This window comes from Poecile atricapillus, chromosome 3 (genome assembly GCF_030490865.1).
Source record: "Poecile atricapillus isolate bPoeAtr1 chromosome 3, bPoeAtr1.hap1, whole genome shotgun sequence".
Taxonomy (NCBI): domain Eukaryota; kingdom Metazoa; phylum Chordata; class Aves; order Passeriformes; family Paridae; genus Poecile; species Poecile atricapillus.
In genome coordinates, this window is record NC_081251.1 from 95,920,054 (window position 1) to 95,942,889 (window position 22,836).

The following is a 22,836-nucleotide window of genomic DNA, read 5'->3' on the forward strand; positions in this document are numbered from 1 at the left end:
CTTGATTTTTCTACTACATTTTCAGCAACAGGACTGCTCAGCTAACAACAGTACATTTCAATCTCACAAATATATACTAAATAATACAGTCTTATTGGGCAAGACATAGACAGTTTGACAGAAAAATTCAGACAATCCCTTAAGGAAGTTACCAATCAAAATACTTCTAATTTTTCAGGCAATATGTCTGTAAGGGCCATCTCATGTGCCTCCTACACAGTGCATCCTGTTAATCAATAGAGAGTAGTTCCATTAGCTCACGTGACCTATAGCTTACTAAAATGCGGCAACAAATACATATAATCTATTTTCATAATATTATTATTTTTTTCAGAGCAGCAACTTCTGTGGTTGGCAGAGCGATGTTATGTCATGATGAATGGGAACAGAACTAGATTAGGTGATTATATCGTGAACCAGATCTTTTCTTATTCATAAGCTCTTCTAAGTTGTGGTCCTTGCTAGAAAATTTTAAAAGTCTCAGATCTATGTTTAAAGCCGCTTTATGAATAAAAAACCAAAAAAAACCCCATGATCTCCTCGATCATAAAATAACATTTTAATTTTTTGGTTTCTAGCAAAATGGCTGCAAACTTGGGAGTAGTTTTATGATGCTAGAGGAAACCACGAGTCCTGCTACTTTAATGCAGAGATCAGATGCACACTAGGTGCCCAAGCATTCCAGGTTTGAGTTAAATGAATTTATTTTGGTGGGGATGCAGTAAGGAAGAGGCACATACTAAAGAAGAAATTACATTCCATAACCTCCCATAGAAATACTGCAGTATTGCTGCTATAACAATGTAAGGCTACAAAATGTGTGGCTACAAAATGAAAAAGAACTATGTGCTTACATCCCATTTCTGATTTTTTTCCAGCTATCTGAGAAAGATTTGATATTGTTGTTGTCTAAGCACATTTAAACTTCAGCTGAAATAACTGCCAAGTGATTCATGCCTATGTAGGTGAATATACCGATTGTATCTGGAGCCCCAGTGCGCCATTTTCATTTCACTTTAAATAAAAAACAAAATGTATCTATGTCAGTCAGTGCCCTTCTGCTGTACTCAGAGGTATCAAACAGGCTACAATTATGATTGTGAAGTGATTGTGTCACATTGGAGGAAGGTTTATTGCTTTTGAGTCAGCTAGGCAGTAACACATTCTGTTTCATATTACTCTTTATATCATTGTTTGGCTGTGACTAGAATAATCAAATGCCATCAAATGCTGTCAAATTCAATTTACAGTATTTTTCACTGAAGCAGGCTTTCTGCATTATATTTCCTGTTTTCCCTTTCTATGGTTGCCATGGAATAGCAGGGGTAATCATCAGCTTTATTTACAAAACCAACAGAGTGAAGACATGTCTTGGGCTATAACATACACTTTATTCCTCTTTATGAAGGGAAGGGACTTGGGTATTTTGATCAGACAATTAAAAAAAGGCAAACAAAAGGGTATTTCAAGACAGCAGGAATTTTTAGACACCACTAACATCTTTAAGGCAAAACTGAATTTATACTAATTATCACTGAGGAGTCCAAAAGGTAATTTGATTTCTGGTCTTCTCAGTCACACTTTTAATATAATAAGAAGTCCCAAACTCTTTGTGGGAGGCTAGGACTGGCCCAGCATCTGTTCGCCACACATATTAAGAGTCGGAAAACCCAGGAACTTCAGAGTTTAAATCCCTCTCAAATATATGGCTTGAATTTTATATTCTCTGACTTCTGAAGCCATTCAAGAAAGTTGCTTCAGTGAGCTTTTAACAAAGGGTCAACAGGCACAGCAGAGATTGGTGCTCTGCTAGTTTAATACAGCCCTAAACCCAGCTATCTGTACAGAAAAAATCCTCACACAGGGCTTAGGAAACACCTCATAGGAAGTGAAAATGCATCAGTCAACAACCTACACAGGGCAATGAATACAAACACCAAGGTACATAAACAGATGCACTGTAACCACTGTCCACATTACTTACTTAGGAGCATAATTTATCTTGGAAAATTGATCTGGTTTAGGAACCTAGATACCTTTTCCTGCTTTTACAAGTCTCAGAATTGCTGAATTTCTCCTGTTTCCATTACAAAATTCTCAAATGTCTGTCAGAGAAGACTGAAGTTTGTACCTAGTGGTCTGGGTAAGCACAGTACAATTATCTATCCTACAAATTTTTTCTAAGATTTTTTAATCCCTTGAATTTTTAAAACATACTTTCACATGCATTTTATAATTTGTAGTTCAGGAAGATGATTCTTGTTTTAGTTTATATTCCCAACATGGCCATCCATAGATCAGCTTCTTACCTTAGCATTTGAAAAGTATTACATGTTCTTTCATGTACTTCTAAACCTTTTTTCACCACCCAAAAAATCAAGGAATAAAGAAGGGAATCGTTAAGTAGGACTAAGAATGAGGTGATAAGGGCATTTACCTGTAGATGAAGTAGTTAGTAATGATGCCATTTGGTTTCCTGGGTGGTGCCCATTTCACTTCTATGAGTGCAGGTCCAATTGCTTTAACAACAGGTGGGCTCAGCTCTCTGGGAGGTGCTTCAGCAGTTCTTGAATATGTTTGACCACCCACTCCACACCCACCTACAAAAACAGAAGTTTGTGAGAAGAGGTTTTTCTTCAACAAAAAAATACATTAAAAGCAAATGAATGTTAAGTAAACAAGTTGCTGGTGGAAATGGTGTCTCATTTCACATAATTTCATTGTTAAATACTCATTTAAATTACCACAACTCTACCAATGAATTACTCCTGATTTTCAGTAGTGAGAGTGGGGAGTAAATTGGTTCAAAATTGTCGTTTTAGAAATATTTATTTCAATAGGTTTTTAAAAATATCCATCAAGGTCAGAGAATTTCTAATTTTTGGACACTTCTCTCCTGTCTTTAATATCACCACTTCTTGTTGGTGAGCAGTTACAGAACTGACTTGGTTCTGTACATCCATTTTCAAAGATCTTTAAGCTGCTTGTGAAGAGCTTTTAATAAAGTGGCACATAAAATACATATTTTAAACCTCCATTTGATATATTCATAATCTGTGGGGAAGTACATACATGATACGTGGAGAAATATTTAATGCTTCGTTCAGTGCTAGGCTTTCTTTTTACTAGGTAAACATTTGACTCCAATATAAAAGAATTTAATCTGTTTTGCAGAGTTGAATCTACCTGGAAAATCTCTTCCAGTCACATAGATGAGTGTTTTAAATTGCCTTACCACTCTGGCATGCTTGTATTCTTATCTCATAAAGAGTGTAGGGATCCAGGCCATCAACAAAGGCAAAATGTGCGCGTCCTACTGGCTTCACCAGCAGAGTGGGACTGCTCGCATTTAGCAGGATGTTGTATTCCAAAGGCACATTGACAATGAATATCCCTGTTGTGAAACAGAGAGGAACCAGTGATTATCTGAAACACTAACAACAGTGCAGGACAACTTCAAAGAGCCATTCATCACATGCAATTTTAAATGTAAGCCCCCTCTGGAGGTTTTCCCTGCTGCCTCTTTTGAAAACTACAATCATTTAAATATAAACTGAAACAGATCCATCTGCAGATTATAAGTGGAAGACAGACATTATGGTTCTTAGGTAAGAATCAAAATTCAATTCAGTCAATGTCTGTTTTGCAATTGCTACTTCCAGGAAGACCGACCTTTTGACTTGGAACCAAGCAGCTTTTATGTATTTTGGAGGAGTAACAGCTACTAAGCACTGCTGTTTGAATAGTCATATTCAAACAAGTGAATTGCAACCATTCAGCAAATTATGCCTTTTTAGCCCAACAGCAGTAGCTGAGTGTGGGTTCTTAGCCTGCTTCACCAGTAGAGTGCAATACAATAGCTTGAGCCAAGAAACATATAATTTTAAATCATGTAAAAACAAACCATTCAGTTTTTGTTAAAAAAAAAATCTCATTTTTTAATATTTGAATTCAAACATTTACTCCATCTATTCCTATTCCCATGCTGTCAGTTTTTAATTTTCTAGTTTTCTTGAGAAGCTGAAAAACTCAGTTCCTTCAGAAGAACAAGCTAAGCCATATACCATCCCTTTAGAACAATAGGCAGATGTTCCTGGATATTCTCTTTTCCTCTTCCACAAGGCATCTCTGAGGCGGCATCTCTTTTGGCTGAATGGTTGGTGGTTTTGCATGATTTTTGGTTTCCTTGGGCAATATTTTTTATTAGGAAATGGGATGTAGCCTTTTTAAATTTTGTCCACAGACTATAGACTGGTCTGTGCGGACAGCAGCAATTTCATAAAACCAAGAGAATGACCAAAGAAGAATTTGTATAAAGTATGTTTCCTTCATTCTGCAGTCACAGCCTTAAGAAAGGACAAAGTACAGACTAGACAAGGTTCCTTTCTGAGATGAGTCAAGATATATCTGATTAGTAAAAGCACATTTCTCTTTCAACACAACACCTACTTTAGATGTCACTGAGATGTCTTTGTGACTGCAACAAGGATCAGATGCCTGTGAGCAGTTCTGAGACTTGTCCAGACCTTGAGAATCTTTCCATTTGTAACTTTGGAAAACAACTCAGCTTTTTCCCCTTATTACATTTTGGTCCTTTGCTGATAAAGCATTTACATGGATACTATTACCCTGAAGCTACGAAAAGCACTTTTTTTCCACTGTTGTACATCTGTTAGACGGAGGGTTTTTTTTAGCTAAGTATGTATGTGCATATATATATCTAAAAACCAAAAGTTTGCAAGAAATCAGAGATTTCAAGTTTAGTTGTGGTACTATGAACAACTGATGTACTTTGAAAGATCAGAAAAATCTTTGAAACATCATGTTTTTACAATTCTCATAAGAAAAAGAGAATATAAAAATCCCAAAGAAATAACATTCTGCTGCCTGACTTGATGCTAGACAAAGAAAATGCCACTACACTAAAAAGCTGAAAAATAGCCCTGAAGTAGAGGCATGACTTCAATCTTATTCAAATCCTCAGCTTACAGGAAGAACAAAGATGTTAGGAACTGTTGGAAGAGGCAAAGGCAGAAGGAGAAAAAAAATGGAACAATTCCTCTAAAATTTTCCATCTTCAGTGTAAAAACTACAAGAAAAATACCAAGATTTAATAATTAAGAATGGAATAACAGAAATGCCACTTTTTAAATCAAGGACGATGTTACTGAGCAAACCTCTGAGAGGTGATCTTGAGGAAGATTGGTTTTGCATCAAAGAAATTTATTTTTTGCCTGATATATGGAAGATGAAATGCTCCAGAAGAGCGCACTTGAGTTCGCAGTGTAAAATTTTGCCAGTAATTAAAAATATATTGTTAAATATAAATAATAATTATTATTACTATTATTAGTAGTAGTAGTATTTCCACCCTATAATTGGAGGGTCTGTAAAGTATACAACAAAATATCTGAAAGAGTTTGAAATGGTGCAGAGCACACCAATAGAAGCCTTTTTTTGAATCTCTTAGTTAAGGTCCCCTTCTTCTCCAGTCCTTAAAACTGACCAGATATTTCAGCCAGAAAAACTCATTCCTTTATGAGAATGATATAATTCAGTTTTTTGCATCTGATCAGTGCATTTATTCTAGGCAAAAATCACCAGAAACCTTTGAAATTGAAACTATACAGAATGCTTAATTTCCCAAAGAAGATTAAATACAAGTAAGGACAACTGAATCCAGCCATCAGCATGCAGCAAAGGACACCTATTTCAAAATAAATTACCTATCCAACAACTTTGGACAGTGTTCAGTCCGTATCAGAAATTACTAAAAAAAACACCACCTTGCACCTGAAACATAAAATCTTAAAATTCTGCTAAATGTTGCACTATATTAGGAATGATATCAATAATAAATATGCTCAGGAGAAAAAATCCTCTCAGGAAGTGAAAATGAAATTGTAAATAAAATCACATAAGCATCCTGAAAAATTTCAATGTCCAATGGAATCCTTCTACACTTTGATCAAATTCATTGACTGCAAAGATGAAAGGATCATTTCCTAATCTGAAAAATTATAATATATACTTTTACAACACATAAACTTGTAAAAAAAACCCTTTCTTTCAGAACAGCCTTCAGCATCTGCAGCCAGTCTGAAACCACTACCTTGTGTGCTCTGATGACTGAAGGAAATGAAATGGGCATATTTGTTAAAGTCATCTGGGAAACCACACGACTTGGTTAGTTCCAGAGTTCATAAATTCATGTCAGAATAAAAGGAACCGTAAAAGCACAAGTGAGCCAATTTACCCTAAATGCAAATGGCAGTTTTGTTATTTGGTGTCAAAGTTACCATGAGCACAATGACAACCTGCCATAACACATTTTCATGTTCAGTAAAGAACAAGGATTTAGTTGGTTAATATTCCCTGCAATACTCTTTTTCATAATTTACAACAACTAGATGCTGATAGGTTATTTAACATTTATGAAGTTAAGATGTAATCAGAAAAACCCTGATTATCTTTACAAATAAAAAAGTTAAATTATTCCCCTTTTTTTTCCTCTGTGACTTCATTTCACAGCAGGTGCACATTTTGCAATGGGACAAATCAATCAAATGAAATCCTGGTTTTCTGTGGGTATATTTGGATAACACTTAATGGACAATTCTGTGCAAAACTCTGCAAATTAGGTTTGACGGCTCTGTGTACTTCAAAACTAGGCTAGGTCAAAAATAGAATTTGCAGCACAAGATGCTTAAGATTGGGGGTAAAAAGCCACAGACTTACAGACTGGTCACTCAAAATCTTTGAAGTTAATTGCTGAAAAATTGTTTACTATGATGTGAAATCCAATCACAATTAAAGCAAAATTAGAGTTGAAGAGAGTTAAACTTTTTTATGTATAGGAAACAAGTACTGAAACAGGAACATCATGTCTTTTAAAGTTATATTTTAAGATTTAAATTCACAAAACAAAACAATCTATTTGGCTTCCTGAGATTAACTATTTACATTGTGCTTCAAATATCCAGATGTCTCAATCTGGTTGCATCAAGTATTCCCACCAAGACTCTGAAAACAGTAACAGCTGGAGATGCTGACTGTTTCCAAGATACAGAACTTCAGATATTGAGCTTGAAAAGCTTGTCCTACAGTGAGGTAGAGGAAACAATAATTTACTCAAAAAACCAAAATATAAGGGAATGTGACATCAGCTTATCAGAAGTCCCTTTTGCTAGTCCACAAGAAACCAGGTTAGTTGGGGAAGCTGTGACAAATATGTGGTATTCAAATACCATGTTTGATCTCAAGAACAACAAAGTAAGAATCCAGACTTTACTCAACTGTCATTCTAACTGATAAGCAAACCTAGAGGTGGATAGAGTGTTACAACATGATGAAGAAGAAAATATTTGAATCCAGATGACCATTAACATATGAAGCAGGTATCCTAGGAGCAGATGACAGGATCCTATTTTGAGCATGTTCAGCTTTTAAGTTACCACCAGCAGCAACTGTAGACACCCCGAAGGATCATGTCCCCAGTGAGGACCAGTGGGGCTGTCAATGAGCTGGAATGCAGGATGGCTACCTGCCTGCCTATCAATAACATTTATGGGTACACCTTGGGGAAATTATGTGGTGGAGTTTTTTTCCATTCGGCTCTTCCGCCTCTATCCATGGCAATAATGTTCCATAATAATTGTAACATATCCTTCTGTAGCATATCAGTGAAATTTACCCTACCTCTGAGGTCTGTGCACTGAGGCAATGCCACACAAGATAATGGAATATCTATTTCAGAAAATAAAGCCCTATTTTACACAGTGAGTGAGATGTGTCAAGTATTTTCTTCTGAATCCATCACTTTAACCACTACTGGGCCACCTTGCTCTTTAGCTAAGTCAGGAGTTTTGAAATACTACATAACTATAAAGTCACAAGATTTAGATATATTACAGATGCTGAAACATTATAATTAAACCATCCAAAAGGAAAGTCTGCATAATATGATGTGTCCATAATTAATCCTGAGGGTGATTATTTGATCCAAATTTATTACAGCAGATAAGACAGAATGCCAAAGCAGCCCTGATATCCACAGACAGGAAGATACTATGAACAAGTACCTTCTCATCACAACTTTGTTAATTAAAAGCACTTTTTTCAGTCTATGTGATGACATCGAGTCTACCAGTGAAAAGAAAGTTTTGTTCAAGAGTGACTGCCAAACCTGGCAATCCTTATAAGTAAAGGTGCACTCTAAGTTTATAAGGAAAACCTATGTTGCCTCAATATAGCCTATTTTGAGACAAGGATTTATGCACAGAAAGGCAATAGATCAGAAAAAATTAAAATAATTACTCTATGTACATGGACATAAATAAGGATAAGAAGCAGTAGACACTTTAGGCTAATCCTACCAAGCTGGGGATGTATGTGGTCCCAGACACCTGTATGATAGGACATGTTAATGGGATCTATGCTATTCCAGAAGATCAGAACCTCCAGAATAAACCTCCACCTGCATCCTCTCCAATCTTAAGGAAAAAAAAAAAAACAACTCTAGAAGCGCAAAGGACTTCAGACTGAGCACAAAGCAGGATTATGAAGAGTCAATTATTAGTTTCCTAGCTTCTGCATAGAACTGTGTTTCTGCCCACAGGTTTTAGCAGCGTTAGTAGCATTGTAGCTTTCGGTAACATTCAGTAACATTTCTTAGCTATTACTCCCCATTCTTACAAGATCAGCTAGTGGCCCTGAAGTGCTATAATAAAAGGAACAGCAAAATCTTCATTCCTGTCTTTTTCTTAACTAGGAAGAAAATTAACTCTGTTCTAGCTGAAACCAGGACAATACCCAACAGAAGCACAGTATGAAAATCCCTTCTTTGTATTTAAAAACCTAAATAATTAGCCCCACAACAAAAAGGCAAAGAGGAAGGGTCTAAGTTATCAAATATCCATAGAAGTGAGATAAGTGTTAAAGGTGTGTCCCAGTATCTGGAAAGAAGGACATGTTTCTTTCCCATCTGAGGAGAATGATTTCTACAGATGTGTTGACACATCAACCCTGCATCTTCTGCAGATCCATAATGTCCAGCCTCCTCCTCATCCCTCTGATTGTGTGGTTTCAGGAACACACAGACCTTTGTCTGCATAATCTTAATTGCAACATAACCAAATGTACTACCCACAGCCTGGTTCTCCTTGCAGGCTTGTAACCTACTGTGAGTAACAGGAATTTAAGCAGCTGGAAAAGGTCTAGAACAAGGACAAGCTTTTCTGGGAAACACCCCACTCTTCACAGCCTATGCTATTCCAATACATTCTTATGTTTTAAATCTATTTATAATGTTGCTGAATACTTTGTACCTTAAATTATATTTATTATCTAAACTATAATATAGCATGAGTCACTTTCCAATAAAACCAACTGTAGATTATATGCCATTTGAATTCACCTGCCTTCTGCAGGGTTCTAAATCCTTTCAGGCAGTAGGGGGAAAAGTTTAATTTAAGATTTTAATCTTTTTCATATATTATAGCATTTCTATAATGGATTTTGTGCTCCTGAAAACTAAAAGATTGACAGCTCAGGGTATTATAGATTTATTAATCATTGCTTAAATGGGTAGGGTGAGCACTGCTAAGCACTGCCACAAATACTTGCAATCCCAGTCTTGAAGGCAAAATACTTTTTCTAGGTGACTTTATTTTTAATGCCAATTGACCCTTGCTAAACAAGGATAGAACATCTTAAATAATTAGAAAGAGGAGATATTAAAAACTCCAATGAATTCATTGATAAAACGCGTATGGCTGTTATTGCAATATGCAAACATCTGAAGTCTTTAACAGAACTGACATAATTTTAGCTGAAAAAACCCACTATCTATAAACTAGAAAACATCTTGTTGGAGATGAACTACACTAGACAAAAGATTGTTCATTACAAGGCTCTCATTGTCCCACAATAAATACAGCATATAATTTTTATAACATCAGTAAAGTGCACCAATCACTAAAGCTATGATCTATATTGATGAAACATCACATAGTTTCTCTTCTAAAAAGATACTATAATTAAATTATTACTTGTTAGCCCAGCCTTATAGCAGGTGTAGGCCACCTGATCATGTTCAGGAGAAGAGTAACTAGAGGGAAAGTACTTCTGGGCCTTTGCTGATCCACCATACTGCAAGGTAACATATCCACATTGCACTTAAGGTGCTCAGGCAAGTAAAATTTACTCAGTCAGGTCAAAGCTAGCACAGGCTCTCTGTCACACAACCTAAAAGGCTGTCAAGTTTCTCTGATGATAACTCAGGTTAGTATGAACAGAACACTTATAATTTTTTGGTTTTTTTCATTAATATTTGCCCTCAGTAATAGTTCACAACACCAAAACATGCAGGGTTTTGCTCAGCTAGACCTCACAATACCCATGTCAAGTATCTAGGTCAATATTATTAAAATAATATATCTCTAGGACAGAACAGCTTTAGATACTGGTTATTTAAATCACAAACACTAAAACCAAATATGAAGAATAAAAATATCAGAATGATTCAGCTGCCTACCTGGATATACTAATTTTTCAATCCTTTCATTTTGCTACAAAGTACTACATATAAATACATTTTTACCTGGCACATCCCAAGCTAGAAATATAGAATATGCATCAATTACTGTGACATTATATGGGACATGAATTTTCTCTGGTGTTCCTACTGGTGTTTGTATAACATATTTATCACTAGTGTTGCTGCCGCCCCAAGTGCTGGCTTCCAGCTGGTAAACATATCTGCACAAACACAAAAAGATCAGTAGACACTGCAGTTAGAAGCTTTAGGCATATCAGTTACAGAACATTTCCATTTGCACCAATTTAAAGTGACTACAATGAGTATTACAAATACTGCATTAGCAAAGATTTTCACATTTAAGTGTTCTTAATGTGAGAAAAGTAACTTAGAATAATAATTATCATAGAACCTTAGATACCAGAACTAAAATGCTAATACTAAATACCAATATTAAAATTCTAATTAGCTTACATAAGCAAGAGAGCTATTGACTCAAAAAGTGTCAAAACTAATTTCAGAATAACTTCTATAAAAATATCAGCAGTCACTTTTGAGCCTATATGTTCAATATGCACAGGAACATTAGATACCATGTGCAGTGCTGTTTGTCATATAAAACCTGAAATTTTTCACAGTATATTCCATGATGGAAAAATACCTACCAGTGAGCTACCAACAAACAATCCAAGAAAAAAGAAAAAAATATTTTTTTATTTGAGTCAGAATAACCTACTCTCAGAAACAAAACAAAAACCAGAAGTCCTTTGATTAAGGTCTTTCTAACATTTGAAAGACTCCTAAAAGTTCTCTACCAGTTTTTAGTAACAAAGTAATATTGTAAGAGAATTTTCTTTTGTTCACAATAATTTATATTTTGTACATTTCACTAACACAAGTAGCTATGATTTTCAAGGCCTTTCACCTGTTACCAGAGCTCTTTAATATGCCTTACCTACTGTTAGGCTGCAAGTTAACATCTGTGAAATTCAGGTCTGTACTGCCACCCAGGAAAATCTGCTCTCCATCACGGAATAATTGATATTGAGTAATGAGTCCATTGGGTTCCTTTGGCTCACTCCAGTACATTTCCACTTCTGTTGAGCTGACTATGATATGATGAGGTTTTGGCCATACCCCTATTAAAATCAAAATGACACTAGCTTAATTTTATGTCAGAAACTCAAAGGTGTTTTTACTTTTCCCATACTCATGATACTGTTTTCAGTAATGAAAACTGGTTTATGTAATGAAAACAAAAACGTTGCCAGGGAGAATGACAGAATTTAACACACTTTCTGTATTTATCCTATAACAAATGCAACCAATTAGACGGAGAACAAGGCCAAAGACTGCAGTCTTTATATGCCCAGTAGTCTCTGCATATTAATTTGTGCTTTAAAAATTATTCATCTTCTAATTCTAACTTCATTAATGAAGTTAATGAACTTAGAGATGAATTTGGGAAAATTTTCACAAAAAGAAAGTAGATATGCAGTGCCAGGCAGTAAAGAGAATGCCGCAAGATACAAAAACTCCATGAGAGACAGATTCTCTTGTGTAAATTTCTACATGATAGCTTGATGGATGACAGTGGTGTTGGGCACCTTGTTAACCCGTCAGAAAATACAAGCCCACATGACCATCTCTTTGCAGTTCTGTAAGAATGACTTTCTCCCTTACCCTGAGGAGCAGCTTGTAAAGTTTGACCTGAAAGTGGTTGGCTGGAAGCACACCCAGCAGATGTACATGCAACAAGCACAAAGCTGTAATTAGTGTACGGCTGCAGACCTAGAAAGAGCAAACAGAGGTTAGGCTGAGATGTTGACATCAATCATTCCAAGAATTGTATCTCTGCACAGAAAGTTACTGGACTTTAACTTTTAGCATTTTTGGCAAGCATAAAGTATGAAGTATTCTTACATTCCACCTGAACAATACAGAAATGGTGATTTCTCACTAATTTAGACATAAATTCTCTACTGATTTGAAAGACCCACCAAAACAATTCAGACCGAATGTCTGCCTATGCTGCAATGAATCTATGGATATCCTTCATATATCTGAATCAGCTTTAAACCAAAAAACTTAGATGACACTTGCAGTGCAGAAAAACACCTGAAAGTGCAATTGCTTAGAGTTTTGGACTTCAAAAGCTGAATAGTCTGTAATGTTTTGAAAAAGTTATTATAAATACATTTGCAATAATAAGATAATAAAATATTCACTTGTACATGAAACCTTCTACTACATTACAAATAAGTCCAAGGATAGTCCTGCCACCTTTCCAATTTCTATTTTTTTATTATCCCTCTATTTTTTCCCCTATTTGATACACGACTTTACAATAAATACTACAAAGCAGTTAGAAGCTGAACTGACAACCAAGCCCTCATTACAAGATATTCAATTTAGTTACTCGAAATTTTTTAATTTTTTTTTTCTCAGCTCAAACCTTCTATGCTGGACATCTTTGAATGAGATGAGAAGAGAATGTATTGCTTTGCCTTTTTGTTGGAAATTTTCAAATATCCTTGTGCTGTGTGTTGATGACTTCAGATTTGACATCAAATTGCCTGTGGCTTAAGAATTTGTTTTTAAGGATCCTCATAAAATTGCACTCATAATTTGGCTAAGATACTGAGCTTTTAGAATAGCCAACTCTGTGCACCCATTAAAGCTTCTTGTAGTTAAATTGTTAAAGATGCAGACCACTGTGAGATCACCTTAGAGTCAGCTTGAGCTGCTGATCAGCCTTTCTCACACAGCACCCTCCAGCCCACAACACAGCACCTTTGCTAAACTACTCTTTTGGATATTTCTCATAACTGATCTTTAAGAAATCTCCAGGCATAAACACTGAAAAATCTCATGTTTTCAAGGACCACCTTGTTAACACCTCATAATACATTAAATAAAGGTTCTTGTTCCTGAATGTAAAGGATGCAAAAAGTACAACAAGAAGCAAATTATACACAAAATCTCTTTGAAAATATTAAAATTGCAAAACTAAACACTCAAAAACTAGGAAATCCCAGTGACAGGACATTGAATAATATAAACTGATCCTCCTTTGTTCACAGGCTTTGTGGCACAGTCCTTTCTAAAACAGTCTCCAACATGTGGTCTCTGTCCTGGCTAATTGTAATTTGAGACTTTTTCTTGTAGTGTCCACCCCTAGAGTGTAGAGATGCTTTACTAAACACCAACCTGCTGAGCATTCCAAATGTCTTAAAACAGTATCAAACAAAAAATCTCCCCAAACCATTAAAAAACATATAAACTCAAAAAATAAAAGAGAATTATTTCTCTCTCAGAATCAAGATACCAACTCAAAGAGACTGAGAGAACCAAAAATCTTCTTAGAGCTGCTAGGAAGCCATTTGGGATGGCTGGCACATGGCTGTCTGACTACCTGGTGTTACACAAAACTTTATATACCCAAGCACAACTGGTGCCTTCACCTGCAGCTCTGAGAGCTCAGGATATTCAGGTCTCATGCAATGTCATGAAAATGAAGAAGATGTGGTTGTGACAAACTGAAAGACTGAGATGTGCCTTCCTCAGTACCACAGGTTGAACAAATATGAAAGCCCTGGATGTCAGGCCACTCCCCTTGGCAGTCCATGCCACCAGCCCCTCAGTGATCCACGTTTGGTCCCCCTGGGCTGGCACTGTCCCAGCTGTGTCCCTCACTGTGCTCCACGTCCCCATGTTCCTGCCTCCTTAAAAGGGAATGTAGCTCTGTGCAGAAGCAGAATTAAGCCCATCTACACTGAGACTCCCAGAAGGAATTAATCCACTAAACACAGCCAAAGCTGAGGCAGCAGTTCCCCATACAGGAGCTTCATTTTATTCCTCCCTGGAAGAGGCACAGATTGTGAACTGAATGAGGCAGTAACCCTATGAACAAATGACAGTACTGCTGTGTAATGTAGATTGTTTCTGTGGAAGAGGCTGAATTAGGATTATACAGGTCAATTTGTAGGTATTATACAGGTCAATTTTTAAGCATGTGGCTTTGTGGTCTTAACAGTGTACTTTTGATGTAGCTCCTGTGTCTAAATGGAATTATTTCAAGAACAATGCAATTCTGTGGCAACAAAACAGCCTGTGCAAGATCTCTGTTTATAAACAAATCCTTGCTTACACCCTGTACCAAGATATTTTAATTAAAATATCTTATAAACAAATAGAGTGAAAGAAGAAGCAGCAAGTATGTAGGAAGGTAAAATACTGAATGGAACACATGCAGGCTGCTTAACAAATTGAACAAGATGTGAAGGAGAGAAAATAAAGAGATGACTCAGAGGGACAGCCCTTGCTGTAACCTAATCATGAACTGGAAGAGAAGAAAAATCATCTGAACATTGTGTATAAAAGTAAGGAGGGAGAAAATGACAGTTGCAGACTAGAGAGAGGCAAAGGCATGGAGGAAAGCCAAGTATTTAACATTTCAGGATAGAAAAGATTACTGTGGCAACAAATTACTTGAATTCCCCTAAAGGGAGTCATGTTCACTTTTAAAGGAAACATGCATAATAAAGCAATACTCATTTACAACTACACTTTAAAGAGAAAAATGAGCATTAAAAAAAGAGCACATGGTTTCAGTAAATTTATTGGTGCAATTCTGATACCTGAAATTCTAGCCATATATGGAGCAGTCACAGGAGATTTTTATCTAGATTATTAAAGCTTTGCATTAGATGCCTTGTCTTATGCATGCTTTGGAAAACTGTGCAAACCTATGTATGTGATTTATAATAAAAATAACAAGTATGATAATCTTGAAATAAAAGCAGCATTTTGCTTTTCCAATGTCTCTACTTGATAGTTCATTAGAGGACATTTCTCCCCTCCTCTTCTTTTTTGGTTTATTATTGTGGGGAAATTTTCATTTTTTTGTTTTGTTTCGGTTTGGTTTTTTTTGTCAACTTAAGCAGTCTATTATATTGTTGTAGCATCTGTCATTTGCCAAAAGGCTGTGGAACAGTGGGGGTTTTTTAAGAATGCATTGTTCTATTAGCTGAATCAATTCTTCCTGAAACTGTTTGTCTCCATTTGTGGGTATGGCTCCAGCAAGGTCAGTAATTAGTTCCCAGGATAACGCTCCTGAGCCCCACCAGGGGAGTTTTACTCAGGACGATGTCAGATTGCTGACCACGGACTCACACAACCCCTTGGCCCTCAAAAGTTTCCTTCAGATAAATATTGTTAATTATTCGTGCTGCATATGGAGATAGACTTGACCAGTGATAATACTTCGGTATTTCTTCAGATTTCATTGGCCTGAAATGGAGAATATGTTCAGATGAAAGAATTTCAAACTATTCAGTCATAAAGTATTCACACTATTGTTTCTTTTACTAAAATAAATATTAATTATCTTCCTTGGGTTTAGCCTAAAAATGATAGATCCTACAAATTGTTGATAAAGCCTCTTACTTGGGATATTAGCTTTAGTGTATTAAAAGGGGGGAATTGAGAAGAACCTTTTCTATAAACCCACCTGCTGCTGCTGCTGAAGAGGGCACTCTTGGCTTTCTTTTACAAATCTCCTAATTATTTTCCTTATTCTTACCCTCTGCCTGGCCCCACTGCAAAGCATTAGCAGGCCCATTTGTAAAGTAGTAGTAACACAAAGTGAAACAATGCCATAACTGTCATCCAAATTGTTCTGTACAGGGTACTGGAAGTGTTCAGTAATAAATGATATAAAAAGGTCCTTTATTGACAAGCTGCCATGTGCTGTTTGCATTAGAGAATATGAGAAGATGATGGCTGCTGCCCCTAGGTCCCAGTGGCATTCAACTCAGTGAGATAGCAGAAAATGCTTCAGTTTGCTTAAAGCATTGATAACACCTCTAAATAATTAACTGAGGACTTCCTGTCTTCAATTACTTAATGCTTTTTTTAACATCTTGAGAGGATTATAAGCAATTTATGGATTTCACATGATGAGCACATTCACCGCTATTCCCACAAAGCATTTGTGGGATCATGTTTCCAAAGCTTTGATGTAATTAAAAATAAGCAGCAAGACAATGGTGCCGTGGCAAGGTGCTTGCCTTCATGTCTCCTATTTGCGAGACCCGAGATTCAAAGTCTCCACAAATACTAATGCTACAGCTTCATTAATGTTCAACTGTTGCTCAGGGAAAAGCAGGCAGTTTTGGAGACAAAAAAAAAAAAAAAGAAAAAGAAAAAACAAGGATAATGGGAAAATCGAAACATACATCCACAGGGAGTAAGACAAACAGTTCAAACATTTGAGATTATGTATGAAGTGAATTTGATTCTTTTATCGCATTCTTTTAATTTAGAGAGCAATAATTACCCACATTGCTAAATCACTCTCATGAATTCCACATTATTAACCAAGGAAGCTCCTGCAGAAAACAGCAAAAGATTTGATTATGACTGTCAGGAGAAATGATCACTGATTCCTGGCTTAACATGGCTGCCCTGGACAGTGGCTTAAAAGAACAGACACACAAAAGAAAAAAATATACTTGTTTCTCAGGAATTAATTTCATTTCTTCTCTGTTCCAGCTGGTAAGTATTGTTGGCATTAAAATGGAGATATAACAGCCTTGGAGGAACATGAGAAATATTTTTCAATGGGTTTGATAAATCACTCCTTGTTGGAATGTTCCCACTTTGAAGTGTAAACTTACAACAGCAATTCTAAAACATGTACCACCAACTCTGGCTAATATCTCATGTCCAGAAGCACTGAATATGGAGATAGGAGTAATACACCATTGATGAATTTCACACTTGAGCATGATATTGTCAAAGAGGGACAGCAAATCTCGCTCTTCTGTGAGTGACTACAGCAGAGACAAACTCTTTTAAAGCACTAAGGAATCCACCCTGATTCAGGACTCAGGCTCTAAGGGGTATTTGAGAGTGCCATCTATGCTCTAGAGGATTTTTGTGCCCTAAGTCAAATCCTGCTCTTTGGCTGGCTGTCATATATAGTGGGTATAACATATGAATCTTGAAATTTCCTACTTGTGGGGCAAAAAAACTAGGGAAAAATTAATGCATTTGTGAGATATAAAAATTTAATGAGCAACCTGAGGTCAAAGAGTGAAAAAAAAGATATCCCATTATGCTTACGTTCCTGCTCTGTGTTCAACAGCAGCATTTCTAAGTGGAATTTTGCCTCAGTGTAACATTCAAAAATAACTAAAAATTGAATATGTGAAAATAATACATTTGAGGTCTGAGCCAAACTTTCCCCAAAAATCCCTGGAATAAAACTTCTTTCATCAAGTATTTAGAAAATGGCTATAAGCAATATATAATCTTATAAACAGAATTATATTTTGTTTTCCTATTTTGTCTTCCTTTACTTTTTATTATCTAGGACATAAAGTACTGGATCTTTCTCCACCATTACAACATTCACAACTGCATTACTGCACATCAATGATGTTAAAAGAGACAGTTGAATCTGCATGAAGGGATGGCTGGCCTACGCAGAATATCTAAGTCCTTCAGCACACTACATAGCATGCATCTTCAATCGAGCTGGATAGATTTATTTTAAAATTGTGAAATTAAATCTATTAATATTTTAACAAACAGCAGCTAGAAATGAAAGAGATTGGAAAAAAATAAATTTAAGATATGTAAAGTCATGATAAAGCGTTCCAAACTGTGCACAGTACTGGGGATTTCAAAGTTACTGACAAGTGGAATTTTTAATATATTAATACTGTCTTATATCTTAAGGACAGACCATTAGCCTGTCAAAGAGCTCTGCCTCCTTACCTGACACTGTGTGCTGCATTCTGCCTGCAGCATCAATGTGTATAAGTCCTCTCCCCATTTGACTGATCTGGTATTCTCTGATGATCCCATTTGGTTTCTTGGGTGCGACCCAGCTTAAATGTAACGCTGTGGAGTTCAGAGCACTGACTTCTGGTGGCTGAACACTCTCAGGGACTCCTTGGACAGTGACTGCAACTACCTGAAGACATATGAATTAAACAGCAATTTAATGTAATAGTACACTAGATACCATGATCAATGAGAATGTCACTTTTGTTTTAAAATGTTGTTTGGGCTGGCATATCATTACCAAGGGGCTGGAGAAGTAGTTACTTTTTTCCTCCTTTTTCACAATGAAATCTGACCTTGAATACATTACTTAAGTCTGTGTCTACAATTTATCACAACAGGTTCACCACGTTTTAGCAACAGTGTATGGTACAGGGTGAAACAACAAAAACTGTATTGCTTGAAAACTCTTGATAACTCTCTTCCATATGGTTTGTCAGTGTCTCTGCATTTTAACTGCCTGATTTCATATATTTTAAGCACCAGTAAACATGGGGCTAAGCCTCCATATATCCCATGCAATCTGAACTCTATTGTAGTTATCTGCAACTCCATACTTGTGTAAGGAATCTAAAGATTCTGAAAGATAGAATAAGTTAGCACTTGTTAAGTTCTTTCTACAAAAAAAAAAAAAAAAGAAAAAGGTAATTTTCTACTGACACATCACCACCATCAGCTACAGAAGAGGCATTTCCAAATTACATTGGTTCAATAAGTAAGTCAGACCGTTTTCTCTTTGAGAATCACTTTTCTTTTTCTGTTATTACCACCATAAAATATTTATATTATGCTGTAAATATAAAATGTGCCCTCTATAATATATTGTCTTAGTGCATTTGGTGGAATCAGTCCCCACTTCCAGACTCCAGTGTTTGCAACAGTAAATTCCTTAATTACAGCCAAGTGAAATAAGCAGGATTTATTATCAGGTCAGTGGTTGCAGCAACTGTGCCTACACAGTTTCCAGGCCACAGCTCTGTGTGCAGGCAGAGGACTATCCACCTATCTTCATCCCTCTGCATAAGTGTTTGTTTTTTTTTTATTTTAGACTTCTGGCTGAGATTTGCATGAATAAGAAAACTTTAAAACACCTGCAATTAAAAAGAAAATTAAATCCCACAGATATTATAATTACAAAACATAGTCATTACTCCCCACCTCTGCCCCACAGACCTTACCTTGTAGTCCCAGAAATTAATTTTCAAGGAGGCAAGAATAATATTGTGAAAAAGAGGTCACTTAAGAAATAGTTTTTGCAAATGATGAATAAGGCAGGTTCTTTGCAGAATAAAAACTAGAGCTGGTTAAATAATAATGTTGTGGAAAGGCATTTATGATTCAAAGTGATACAAGAGGAAATTAAACTGTGAGAAAGGGAGGTAATAGATCCTGTTTGCTTAAAACTAAAGCTGAGGCAGGTTGCACACAAAGGGGCAGTAAAGTCTAAAGCAGGTGCAGACATGGAAAGCCAGCGAAGAGTAATACAATGAAATGAAGCTTTTCCAGAAACAAAGAGTAAGAAGTTTGTTGAACAAATTGATAGACTATAACTAAAGCAGATGATCTAAGAAATAGCAAGGAAGAAGAGCCTATAAACCTCCTAGTGAGAAGAAAAAATTTAATTTCCAGGTTTAGAGAAAGTGCATTTTAATATTCCTTACTCTATTCTGCTGTGTACAGCTTTCTCTTTAACAAATATCAGTTCCTGCAGTGCAATTCCAGCTTTGCCAAGACTGAGACACTGCTCTCTTCCTCCGTTTGCATGTATCAACCTGGGGTTCCAAATATTCTCGTGTCAGTAGCTGAATCTGAATCAGATTATTGGGTTTTTTTTCCCTTACTCAATAATCAGTACATCTTCAAACTGCACCTTTCCAAAAGCATTTCCATGTCATAACACTGGCTGATAAAATCCTGGCACCAGTTTCCATGAAGTCCACTTCACTAACCTTGCTGCTGTCCGTGCAACCAGCAACAGTGCAGGCTCGCAGCTGGTAGGAATACTCTTGGTATGGCTGGACACCACTGGTGTCTGTGAAGCTCATTTCCGTTCCTCTAAAATGCTCAATTCCATTTCGGAGGATGATGTAGTGAATAATAAGACCTATTGCAGAAAGAAAGTTTTCACTTTTGTTAGCTGAGGGATCCCGTGTGATGGGATAATAACTGACTGCATACAGAAAACATTCAGTGAAATATCTGTGTGACCACAGTAGCAGATAATCATTCTGATTAAATGCTAAATAGTAGTTATCAGCTACTTTCCTCAGCATCTCCATCAGCATCTGAGTAGATCTCAGTTTTTAGTGAGAGCTCTTCTGAGTTTCCTCACAGTTTGAAAATAATAAGCAAGATTTACTGAAATAAACATAAGCACCACCAGCCCTACCTCCAAAATCCCCAAATATTTTCTTAAGATGACTGTCATTTTCTGATGATATTTGCACACTTATTATGACAACTGTTCTCAAAAGAGACATTTTGGTGCTTTGTAAAGACATACTTGCAATGAAAATTATTTTTAATTTTACTTGCAATGAAAATTATAGCAACCTAGAACAAAACCTTCCTGCAGAGTTTAGGAATATGTGTATTTCAGTGACAGGGGCTAATTAAGATATGCTTTGTGATTTTGGAATACTGTCACTGGAATGATAGAAAAAACACTTTAAAAAAATGTATCAATACCATTTGGTTGAAGTGGTTCCTCCCAGTTCAGAAGTATCATGTCTTCCCGATTATCCACTTTGGCCCATTTCGGTGGGGTTACACCCTGTGGCACATCTTGCTTGGTGACAGCTCTGCTAATTTCACTGAAACCTCTTCCATAGCTGTTCCAAGCAGCCACCCTGTACTCATATGTGACAAAAGGTTCGAGGTTCATATCTAGAAAAATAAAATTACATATGGATCATCTCAATCTTATAAAATACAAAGTAACTTTTTGTTTCCTACATCTACAGATAGAAATGGATGTCATTCTTTAGACAGGGTCATTACTTCTATCAACATTTTGAAAGCAGGTTTACACATTAGGTACTCACTGAATTTCGCTCATTGCATATCCGTGAAGTCTCTGCCCCAGTTCAAAGATTACTTCTTAAAAGAATTCTGCTTCACTACAATTCATAGAATCATAGAATGGCCTGGGTTGGAAGCAACTTTAAAGACCATCTAGTTCCACCCCCTCTAGTGGACATCTTCCACTAGCCCAGGTTGCTCAAAACCCCATCCAGCCTGGCCTTGAGCGATTCCAGAGATGGGGCAACCACAACTTCTCTGGGCAACCTGTTCCAATGCCTCACCACCCTCACAGCAAAGAATTTCCTCTTAATATATCATCTAAACCTGCCCTCTTTTAGTTCAAAGTCATTCACCATGACTAGTTCTATCACTACCTGCCTTTGTAAAACGTCTTTTTCCAACTCCCTAGAAGATGTCCCTTAGGTACTGGAAGGTGCTATGAGGTCCCCCTGAAACCTTCTCTTCTCCAGGCTGAACAATCCCAGGTGTCTCAGCCTGTCTGCACAGGAGAGGTGCCCCACCCTCTGAGCATCTTCATGGCCTCCTCTGGGCTTACTCTAGAATACCCTTCACATTTCCTCATATTTAATTAGGGTATGTGATACCATTCAGACCATCTTTTTCCCCAGAGCAAATTAACTATATTAGCAAATCACCAGTCTGGTCTGCCACTTTCCTTACCTGTAAATGAATACTGTGTTGGACCTCCTGTGTAGACAGTCTCCTCTGTTGCTGGACACACACCTGCTTCTACCTCTGTTTCAGCAGCACTCTGTGAACCTATTATCCACGCACAGATATTCTCCTTAGGATCAAAGTCACACTTTCCACAATGTGCCATTTCCTCCTTAGATAAAGGGCAAAGGACATTAGCCTTGCATTCTTCTTTTACCTAAGGAATACACAGGCAAATTTAAATATATTTCCTGGATTTTCCTTTCGATATAAAAGCTTCCATTAGTATTTCTCTGTCTTTATACAACATAAAAACCACACCACCACCTTGAGTACACTGATATTTCTAGCATATGGGAGACCCTTTCAGCCTTTGGACTGTCTACTGTTTTTGATCATTAACGCTTTTTTAATTCTTTCTAAAAGAAACAGATTTTTTTTTTATTAGGGTCCTTGGATGAAAACATCACAAATTTTAATTACTGGAAGCACAAATGGCTGGATTTGTTGAAAACAGAAGAGTCTAGAATCAATGAGAACAGGATTTTATCTAACAATTTGAACATTCTGTTCCTGCACCAATATCCTGTGGCAAATCAGTAGCAAATTCCCAGACCCTCACACAGCTTGCCAAGTACACAAGAGGGCTCTGTGCAAGTCCTTGGCAGCTTTTAAGGCTGAGAACTCTATCCATGGGCTATATAAATCATGTCTTCTGCCACATCACTCCTAAACAGAAGCTTTGC

General features: G+C 36.6%; 1 protein-coding gene across 1 annotated transcript in view; it reads right to left on the minus strand.

Moving 5' to 3' along the window:
- The window catches only part of USH2A (usherin), a 369,679-nt gene that overhangs the window by 56,400 nt on the left and 290,443 nt on the right, over positions 1-22,836 (minus strand). The window contains exons 51-59 of the mRNA XM_058835000.1: positions 22,097-22,307; positions 21,080-21,277; positions 20,341-20,495; positions 18,323-18,521; positions 12,221-12,328; positions 11,493-11,676; positions 10,601-10,758; positions 3,236-3,394; positions 2,438-2,600 (exon numbers count right to left, since the gene is read on the minus strand). Coding sequence (XP_058690983.1) covers positions 2,438-2,600; positions 3,236-3,394; positions 10,601-10,758; positions 11,493-11,676; positions 12,221-12,328; positions 18,323-18,521; positions 20,341-20,495; positions 21,080-21,277; positions 22,097-22,307 — 1,535 coding nt within the window. The remainder of the gene's footprint in view (positions 1-2,437; positions 2,601-3,235; positions 3,395-10,600; positions 10,759-11,492; positions 11,677-12,220; positions 12,329-18,322; positions 18,522-20,340; positions 20,496-21,079; positions 21,278-22,096; positions 22,308-22,836) is intronic.